The 10453-nt window shown below is 38.9% G+C and overlaps 1 protein-coding gene across 1 annotated transcript; it reads right to left on the reverse strand.

The window, feature by feature from the left end:
• Positions 1-8325: 8325 nt before the first annotated feature.
• LOC461302 (plasma protease C1 inhibitor-like) lies at positions 8326-10144 on the reverse strand. The gene has a single exon (XM_054683099.2). The coding sequence runs from the start codon at positions 10111-10113 to the stop codon at positions 8623-8625; it is 1491 nt and encodes a 496-aa protein (XP_054539074.1). The 5' UTR covers positions 10114-10144; the 3' UTR covers positions 8326-8622.
• Between the last annotated feature and the right edge of the window lie 309 nt (positions 10145-10453).

The raw sequence follows: 10453 nt of genomic DNA on the forward strand, positions 1-10453 counted from the left end.
ACATGTGTATACATGTGCCATGTTGGTGTGCTGCACCCATTAACTCGTCATTTAGCATTAGGTATATCTCCTAATGCTAGCCCTGCCCCCTTCCCCCACCCCACAACAGTCCCCAGTGTGTGATGTTCCCCTTCCTGTGTCCATGTGTTCTCATTGTTCAATTCCCACCTATGAGTGAGAACATGTGTTTGGTTTTTTGTCCTTGTGATAGTTTTCTGAGAATGATGGTTTCCAGCTTCATCCATGTCCCTACAAAGGACATGAACTCATCCTTTTTATGGCTGCATAGTATTCCATGGTGTATATGTGCCATATTTTCTTAATCCAGACTATTGTTGGACATTTAGGTTGGTTCCAAGTCTTTGCTATTGTGTATAGTGCTGCTATAAACATACGTGTGCATGTGTCTTTATAGCAGCATGCTTTATAATCTTTGGGTATATACCCAGTAATGTGATGGCTGGGTCAAATGGTATTTCTAGTTCTAGATCCCTGAGGAATTGCCACACTGACTTCCACAATGGTTGAAGCAGTTTACAGTCCCACCAACAGTGTAAAAGTTTTCCTATTTCTCCACATCCTCTCCAGCACCTGTTGTTTCCTGACTTTTTAACAATCGCCATTCTAACTGGTGTGAGATGGTATCTCATTGTGGTTTTGATTTGCATTTCTCTGATGGCCAGTGATGATGAACATTTTTTCATGTGTTTTTTGGCTATATAAATGTCTTCTTTTGAGAAGTGTCTGTTTATATCCTTCACCCACTTTTTGATGGGGTTGTTTGTTTTTTTCTTGTAAATTTGTTTGTGTTCATTGTAGATTCTGGATATTAGCCCTTTGTCAGATGAGTAGGTTGCAAAATTTTCTCCCATTCTGTAGGTTGCCTGTTCAATCTGATGGTAGTTTCTTTTGCTGTACAGAAGCTCTTTAGTTTAATTAGATCCCATTTGTCAATTTTGGCTTTTGTTGCCACTGCTTTTGTTGTTTTAGACCTGAATTCCTTGCCCATGCCTATGTCCTGAATGGTATTGCCTAGGTTTTCTTCTAGGGTTTTTATGGTTTTAGGTCTAACATTTAAGTCTTTAATCCATCTTGAATTAATTTTTGTATAAAGTGTAAGGAAGTGATCCAGTTTCTGCTTTCTACATATGGCTATCCAGTTTTCCCAGCACCATATATTAAATAGGGAATCCTTTCCCCATTTCTTGTTTTTGTCAGGATTGTAAAAGATCGGATAGTTGTAGATATGTGGCATTATTTCTGAGGGCTCTGTTCTGTTCCATTGGTCTATATCTCTGTTTTGGTACCAGTACCATGCTGTTTTGGTTACTGTAGCCTTGTAGTATAGTTTGAAGTCAGGTAGCGTGATGCCTCCAGCTTTGTTCTTTTGCCTTAGGATTGACTTGGCAATGCGGGCTCTTTTTTGGTTCCATATGAACTTTAAAGTAGTTTTTTCCAATTCTGTGAAGAAAGTCATTGGTAGCTTGATGGGGATGGCATTGTATCTATAAATTGCCTTGGGCAGTATGGCCATTTTCACGATATTGAGTCTTCCTATCCATGAGCATGGAATGTTCTTCCATTTGTTTGTGTCCTCTTTTATTTCATTGAGCAGTGGTTTGTAGTTCTCCTTGAAGAGGTCCTTCACATCCCTTGTAAGTTGGATTCCTAGGTATTTTATTCTCTTTGAAGCAATTGTGAATGGGAGTTCATTCCAAAGGAGATACTTTTAAAGACAGGACCCACCCACCAACATCAGGATAATTAAAAAGCATACTATTTAAAATGCAGTTTATTTTCTTGCTCTGAGAAAACTTTTAATGATTCCTTGGCAAGCAATAATTATCTAGCTATGTCTACAAATCTTCTGAACTTTATTTTGGGCATTAAAAGAAAGTACAATAGCAAGGAATGGATAGGATTTGGTTGCCATTTCTAGAAAGATTACTAAGCCTCAGTGCAGATAAACAGCCAGTTATTCTGAAAAAAAGGAAAAAAATCAACATCATTGTCTTCCTGGACTAATTAGTCAATTCAGATTAAAAAAATAGATCTGGAAATTCCAGAACAGCCCATGAACTTCTCATATGTTATGATAGCAATACAGGTGCATTTTGAAAACTTAGCCAAAAAAGAATTAATATTAAAAGCCACTTTATTCTTTTTTGTGTAGAATCTTCCTGAGTTCTCTCTACGAAAAGCAAATTAAGCCCAGTCTTTGGACTGGGATCTCAACCTACACTGTTGGCCTGTAACCCAAGAGCCACATCTTAACGACTGGCAGGACTAGCAACCCAGCTATATAAAATGAAAACTTTGGAAACAATCTTGAGCATCTCTTTCTTCTCTTACACCAAATCTGTCTTCAAATTTCCATCAGTTTTAGCTTCTAAGGATCTATGGTCTTATCTCCACACCCACTGCCACTATCTTGGTCCAAACTGTTGTCACCTCTTACCTGAAATACTGTAGCGGTTGTCTAATATGTCTCCTTCAATCACCCTCCAGCCTTTAATTGCTTCTCCATACAACTTCACAGCAAACTTCTTAAAATGTCAATCTCATCATACAGAAGACAAAATTTCTTAGTATAGCCTATTAAGACTTTGCAAGGTCTGACCAGAAACTATGACTGACCACGTATGCTCCTTTTCTCTTTAATCCCAAATACACTCTAGGTAACTTTCAGTTAGAAGAATGCACTGTGAAAATTTCAACCAGATTCAGACATTGCTCATTCTAAAGTATCCCTCTTTTATCATCATCTTAATTGTATATTTGCTAATGCAGAAAATATTCAACTTACAGTAGATCCAATGTTAGATGATCCTTCTGGAATTAATTAGATCCAAAACATTTGATCAAGAAACACTTAACTAACATCTCAGAAACATTCCTGTTTTATCTGAGGCTGCATACATTTTAAAGTAAGTAGTGTTTAAATCAAAATATCTTAGAAATTTTTTCCTTTTTGTTGATAAAACTTTTATATCTATTATAAGTAATGTTTAACGATATGAAACTCATTTTATGGTGATAAGCAATTTTAAAAAGTCATAAAATTGGGTAACTTACAATGCATACAATACAACTGAAACACCGTTTTTGTTTTGTTTTGTTTTGCTTTTTTGAGACGCGATCTTACTCTGTCACCCAGGCTCGAGCGCAATGGTGTGATCTCAGCTCACTGCAACCTCCATATCCCATGCTCAAGTGATCCTCCCACCTCAGCCTACAGAGTAGCTGAGACTACAGGTGTGCACCTGCACACTCAGCTAACTTTTGTACTTTTTGTTGAGATAGGGGTCTGACCATTTCGCCCAAGCTGGTTCAAACTCCTGGGCTCAAGTGATCCACCTACCTCGGCCCCCAAAACGCTGGGATTACAGACATGAGCCAACACATCCGGCCTGAAACCACTTTAAACTTTCATTTTCTTCAATTAATTAAACAAAAATACTTTCATATTTTATCATTAGTAAGATCATGTCAAGGTAGATAAAAGTTAGAATTATCCAAACATCTTAAAGTCATGCTCTAAAAATGTTAATATTCTGACTAAAAATGAAATCTAGGTTAAAACAAGAAAGAAAACACAACCTGAATATTCTTGGAGAAAAATAAAATTCCTTTTGAAATTTGAATTTACACAGTAAGGAAAGCAATCATATACAATATGGGAAAATCAAAGCTATCAAGCAAGAGAAAGCTTCCATTTAGAAATAATACTTCAGAATGTAATAGACTTTAAAAGAACACTTTCAAGGTTGTTAGGCCATTTTTGTGTCCTCTCTAAAGAGTTGTTTTATTATAAGACTCCTTCCCATAGAAATAGATATTTTATTCCCAATTTATCTTTTCTCTAGTAGGAGAACAGAGAGAAAAGAAAAGTCAGATTGCCCTGCAATTTTTTTCCCAGAAACACACCATTACACCTATCCTCTAGTTACTTTTTACAATAGAAAGATCTGGCAAAAAGTTGCTATTCTTTTTAAATATAAAGGTATTCTGCATGGTGGATTCTTGCAGCAAAACTAAATTAGATGGCGGAGGTACTGAGTGGTAAGAGGAATTTATGAGTGTACTTGCAAGAGTTAAATTAATATATTTGTCAATGTTTGTTGGCATTTTTGGTTCAGTGTAAATAACAAGGCCACATATTTCTATGTATTATTGATAAATTGGATACATCAAATAAAATCCAGCATGTATTAAGAAATGGGACATGAACAATGTAAGTCCAAGAAATAGTGTCTTCACTGAATAAAAACGTATCTTCAATCTTGGTTATCCTGAATCTCTATATAAGCCCAATATAAAAATTGCTTGTATGATAAGAAGAAATAAATAATACCCCTAATAGAGGAGTAAAAACTCAACTGAGCCAGAAATTGTTCATTCTAGCTAGCTGTGGGTCAGCTGCTCACTATTTAAAACCCTTTTACCCTGAATCTCAGATATCTACACCCCTCCCCAAATGAAGGACTATTATAAAATTCTGAAATCAAACGTTTTAAAAAATTTCTTCGGATGTCGCACCTATTCCTTTACTTACTTATTTAATTAATTAACTTATTTATTTGTAACTTTTATGTTAGGGGGTACATGTGTAGGTTTGTTACATAGGTTACCTTGTGTCGTGGGGGTTTGCCATACAGATTACTTAATCACCCAGGTATTAAATCTAGTGTGTCATTCCCCAATATTTTAATATAATATTTTGTTAAGACCATTTTTATGGGTGGCAATGGCTCTAAATGTACTAAAAACTAATCGGGAAAATTGAAAATTATAAATATTTATAACTAAAAGAGAACCTATTATGTGGGAAAACTTCAGTAATAAAGGTATGTTTGTTTTGTTTTTTACTCATTTGGAATAAAATGTATACACTTGAGAATAAAAAGAATAAAAAGAAATCATCCCCAAATTTAATGAATGCAAATTTAAGCACAGCAAATAGTTTTATCAGTTTTGTTCTTTGTTTCTACTCTAAAATTATAACAATGATCAACTAGTTGGACAACTAACTAGTTATATCTTTCAGCTGTGAGCATCACAAATAAAAGTACAGCTTTCTGGTATGTAACACTCAGTTCTTTCTGTTGCTTAGATTTTCTTTTTTGATTAATACATATTTATTAGAAAATTACATAGTTATTTTTTAAAAACTACTAAAGATATATCAAGAGATAGACATTATGTCCTGTAGTTTCAACAATCTTATATATTAAAAAAAGCCTCAATCATGTGAATGTTTGACAACATTGTTTTTCACAGATGATAAAGAATTATTTTATAATTTGAGGAAATCAGAGCTATATGCCATTCATTTCAACAGTGCAATTTGATCAGTTGTGTAACCTAGCCTGGTTTAGAACTGATTATTTCTTTTTATTTTTTTCAGCAAAACAATAAGATCCAATACACCAACTGTGATGGTTAATACTGTCAACTTGATTGGATTGCACGATGCAAAGTATTGATCCTGGGTGTGTCTGTGTGGGTGTTGCCAAAGGAGATTAACATTTGAGTCAGTGGGCTGGGGAAGGCAGACCCACCCTTAACCTGGTAGGCACAATCTAATCAGCTGCCAGTGAACATAAAGCAGGAAGAAGACAGTGAAAAGGTGAGACTGGCCTGGGCTCCCAGCCTACATCTTTCTCCCATGCTGGATGCTTCCTGTCCTCAAACATTGGACTCCAAGTTCTTCAGTTTTGAGACTTGAACTGGCTCTCCTTGCTCCTCAAGCTTGCAGACAGCCTATTGTGGGACCTTGTGATTGTGTAAATGAATATACAATAAATTCCCCTTTATATATATATATATATATCCTGTTAGTTCTGTCCCTCTAGGGAACCCTGACTAATACACCAACACAGCATCTTAACTCTAGGCGAAAATAGATAACCTGGCAAGATGAAAGGCTCTTAAGCCTCTGTTAAAACCTTTATGCTTGCTATAACATATTGGCTTCCAAGGTGGCCCCACAGGATCCCAACTCCTTCGTTGTCATGGCCTACCTAGCTCCCACCACATTGGATAGATCTCATTTATGTATTCAATAGAATATTGAGAATATTGAGTGTGACTATCAAGACTAGATGATAAAGGACATTGTGGCATCTTTGTTACTCGGATTCTTGGATTGCTTAGTTTGTGAGAACCTAGCTGCCATGTTTCAAGGACACTCATGCAGTACTATAAAGAGGTCCATATGGAGAGAAAGTGAAGCCTCCGCCAACAGCCAGTGAAGACAACAGACAGCAACTATGTCGAATGAGCTATTTTGGAAGTAAATTCTCCAGGCCTTGCCAAGCCTTCAGATGAACATAAGCCCAGCTGACATCTTGATTGTAACCTCCGGAGAGACTCACTGCCAGAATCACCAGACTAAACTGCCCCAGATTCCTGACCCTCTCAACTCTGTGAGATAATAAATGTTTCTTGTTTAATTAGTTAATTGGGGTAATTTGTTATGCAGCAATAAGTAACTAGTACACTTACTAAGGGCCTTTAATCTTTTATTTTTAAAAAAGCATCTTGTCATCACTACTCTACCATAGATGCACGCATGCACAGGCACACACCCTCATATGTACTTGTACATATACCAATGGAAAACATATCCTAAAACTTATTTTTTCTACCCCAAATGCACTCAGTAAGAAAATATTCACATTTTCTCTAAATAACTCCCTCTAAGTTAATTTTACTGCATATTAAAAATTGCTTAACTTTAGAATATCTTAAAATTATTGCATCTAAAAAGTCAAGAATTAATTTTACTTTTTAAGTATTTGTGTATGATAACAAAATGAATTTAACCTAACAGTGCTACTTACTAAAAATAATAAGCCTGAACTTTGTTACACTGCATATCATATAAAAATAAACCACTATAACTCTCTCAGACATTTTGTGTTCCCATGACTAAGAGTTTATATTAACACTACCAAGAGAGATTTTATTTTGACATGGACAAAGGTAGTCTCAGGAACCACAAAAAAACTGTGTACATAACATGAAATACAAGGTAAGTTTGCCATCAGCACACAATGCTTCTTGCCTAAGACCTTTACCATAACACGTAAACAAATTTATGTGTTGATTGTTTCACTGCATTAGCTGGTTTGTCTGCCGACTACGAAGAACTCCTAAGTGCAACATCTTAAACACATTCCTTATATTTAACACCACAGGAGACCACTTTTGCACTTCCTATTTGTTGTGTGTGTGTGTTTGTTTTTTATTTTTTGCTTTATTTTGAACTGGGGACACTAGAGGTTGGAAAGACATGCAAGGGTTGTTTGTTTCCCACAAACCAGTAATCTTGCTGTGAGAAAAGGGAAGGTCCCGTCTCAAGCTTCTGCAGAAATGCACTGATTGGCACTCCACTGATTCGTTGATCTTAAGCACAGCCAGTAGAAGTCTGATTATAATTATCCTTTTTCCTGTTCTCTCTGTATATATCAGGTGCATCAGGGCTCTCAGGGATGTGCTGTTTAATATCAAAACCCAACAAAGTTGGAGAGTTCCCCTTCCTCATTCAATGGTAGGCAAGGAAACACATTTAATATGTCTAAGTTGTTTGGAAGCCAAGTCAAACATAGCACAGCTCATGATCGGAGCCTAGCCAAGTGCTCATAGTGGGTGGTCAATGCACATTTGTCTAATTTAATTGAATGATCACAAAGAGCTTTAAACTAAACTGGAGCTTTAAAAAGTTTCCATTGTAAGCTCCAGCTTTTAACACAATAATATGGTGGCATATTCGTATTCTCAAAATGTGACTATGAGAGTCTTTCTGGAAACTTCCTGTGGTGTAGACTCTAATTACAATATGTGACCAGCAGAGTGACAATGGACGCTCCCTGCCATAGTTTTCTAACCCCCTCCTAGAGAGTTAATGAACTGTCCAGTATCTTTCTAATGAATTCTTTCTCTCTTTCAATTATCCAGAGTTATTTTCTGTTTCATACAACTAAGAGCCTTGACTGATACAGAGATTATTTAAAGAATAGATTCCAGAATTTGAAGATTTTAGGCCACTTAGAAGAGAAAATAAAAATATATTAAACCGATAAGCGCTGAAAATATCATGAAATTAAAATATGCTATTTCAATATAAATATGATTTTGCAATTAAAATCATAACATTAAACAAGAAACACTAAACATCATAACACCAAAAGCAAGAAAAATATAATTTCTGATAAAAAAAGTCACTTGGTATACCATATTTTGATGCTGGAAAAGATAATTTTTCACAGTGGAACCAGTGATCCATAAGCATTTGGAAACCGTTGCTCTAGCTGAAGTATATTCTTTTTTTTTTTTTTTTTTTTTTTTTTTTCATGGTCTGTCAGGTTTTATTTATAGAGTCTGGTGAACTTGAACTAGAGAAAGCTGCAAAAAGTGGTTTGGAGAGCATGGCAGGGCCACGGAGAAGGGCTAATAGAAGCAGGTCCCCTGCCCAGACCCTCAGGGAGCCCTTTTGGTGGATAGCGGACACCTGAGGCAGGAGGTGGCAGGGGCCAAGTCCAGGCAGGCAGCAGCAGGGCTGCAACTGAGAGCTGAGGCTGGAGAGATAGCGCTCGCCCTAACCTGATCCTGCAGGTCTCAGGCCCTGGGGTCATATACTCGCCCCATGAAGACAGGGAACTTGTGCTGCTGGTCCCAGAGCACGAAGAGGAAGGGCTGCTGCACTTCAAAGATCAGCAGGGTGCGGGCCACAGAAATGGCGGAGGCTGCAGCCGCCTCCACCCCAGTCTCTGTCAGTTCCAGCACTGTCTGGTGCTGCATCGCAGAAACCTGAAGATCTGGGTCCTCTGTCAGCCCACACAGGTTAAGGTCATAAGAAAAATCGAAGAATTCCAATTTCTCCATGATTGACAGCATATCCTGGCTGGTCGTCACTTTGATGCGGGGTAGTGTTAGGAGAGTGGGCTGGAACTTGGACATCTCCAGTTTCTTCATGATGGCCTTGAAAACAGAAGGGCTGAGAGCCTGTTCCATGTCTTCAAGACGATGTTTCAGGTTCTGGGGTACCAGGATCACCAAACTCAGATTGTGGGAGAGCTGCAGCTGCCCCACCTTGGCTTTCAAAGTTTGGTCAATGAAATGGGCCACAGGGTACTTCTTGCTATTCATCATGGGCACTTTTATAACTGAGTTTTTGAAGTGAAAGGGTTCCATTCTGGTTTTCTTGGGATCAAATGTTGTCTTCCACTTGGCACTCAGGTAGATAGCATTGAGGAGGACAAGGCGGGTATCGGAGGGCAGGCTGTCTAGCAGCCGGCTGATCTTGTTGTTGGTGTTCTTGGCCACCCAGGTGTTGATGAGCTCCAAGTTGGCATCACTGTTGTTGCTTAGGACTCTGGGGCTGCTGCTGTACAGGATCCAAGAGGCATTCACAAAGGTGTCCCTTATGGCCAGGTCTGGGCTGTGGAAGATCTGAGAGACTGAGGTGACACCTTTGGTCGTGAAGCCCTTCAGGGCCTGGTGGACACAGGTGAAGTCCTTGGGGTAAGAGAGGATGCTCTCCAGGTTTGTTTTGGTGTTCTCCCCAGCCCCGAGCAGGACCTGGGTAAGGAGGCTGGCGATGCTGAATGGGGAAAAGGCCATGTTGGTCTCCACCTTCTTCATTGCTGAGAAGGCGTGGTAGAGCTTCAGGGAGAAATCTACCAAAGCATCCCCCAACATGGCCTCTGTTGAATGACTCTCCAAGTCAGAGCAGAGAGTAACAGGTCCTGGGCAGAAGGACCCAGTAGTGGGCTGGGTAGGAGAATCTGTTGGGAGCTGGGTAGTTGGTTGGGTGGGTTGGATGGTGGGTTGGGTGGTGGGTTGTATGGTGGGTTCATCAGTGGTATTAGCTGTTATTTTGGTGGCTGAATTGGTTGTTGAGTTGGTTGTCGGCAAGCTGGAAACCTCCAGGATGGGTTCAACGAATAGCATCTTGGAGATAACTGTTGTTGTGACCTTCCCTTCACCTCTGTCTTGCAAACTCTCTGGATCCTGGGAGCTGGAGCTGGTAGCATTTGGATTTGAGGAGGCTCTATCCCCAGCCAGCAGCAGCAGCAGGAGGGTCAGCAGGGTCAGCCTGGAGGCCATCTGGGCAGCAACGTCAGCGGACCTGCGGAGCCAGCCAGCCTCGGAGCCAGCTCCTGAAGTATATTCTTGACCATCCCTTACAACCATCTTACTTTGTTTTATGCTCTGCTTCCTCTTGAATGCTTTGATGCTTAGAAATTTCTTCCCCCAAGTACCCTAAATCATCTCTCTCAAGTTCAAATTTCCACAGATCTCTAGGGCAGGGCAAAATGCTGTCAGTCTGTTTGTTAAAGGATAGCAAGGGTCACCTTTATTCCAGTTACCAACAAGTTCCTTATCTCCATCTGACACCACCTTAGCCTGGACTTTATTGTCCATATCACTATCAACATTTTGGTCA

The sequence above is a fragment of the Pan troglodytes genome, chromosome 3, assembly GCF_028858775.2.
Source record: "Pan troglodytes isolate AG18354 chromosome 3, NHGRI_mPanTro3-v2.0_pri, whole genome shotgun sequence".
Lineage (NCBI taxonomy): Eukaryota > Metazoa > Chordata > Mammalia > Primates > Hominidae > Pan > Pan troglodytes.

Bases quoted from the DNA above. Each gene is read 5' to 3' on its own strand.
- LOC461302 (XM_054683099.2), bottom strand. From the start codon at position 10,113: ATGGCCTCCAGGCTGACCCTGCTGACCCTCCTGCTGCTGCTGCTGGCT.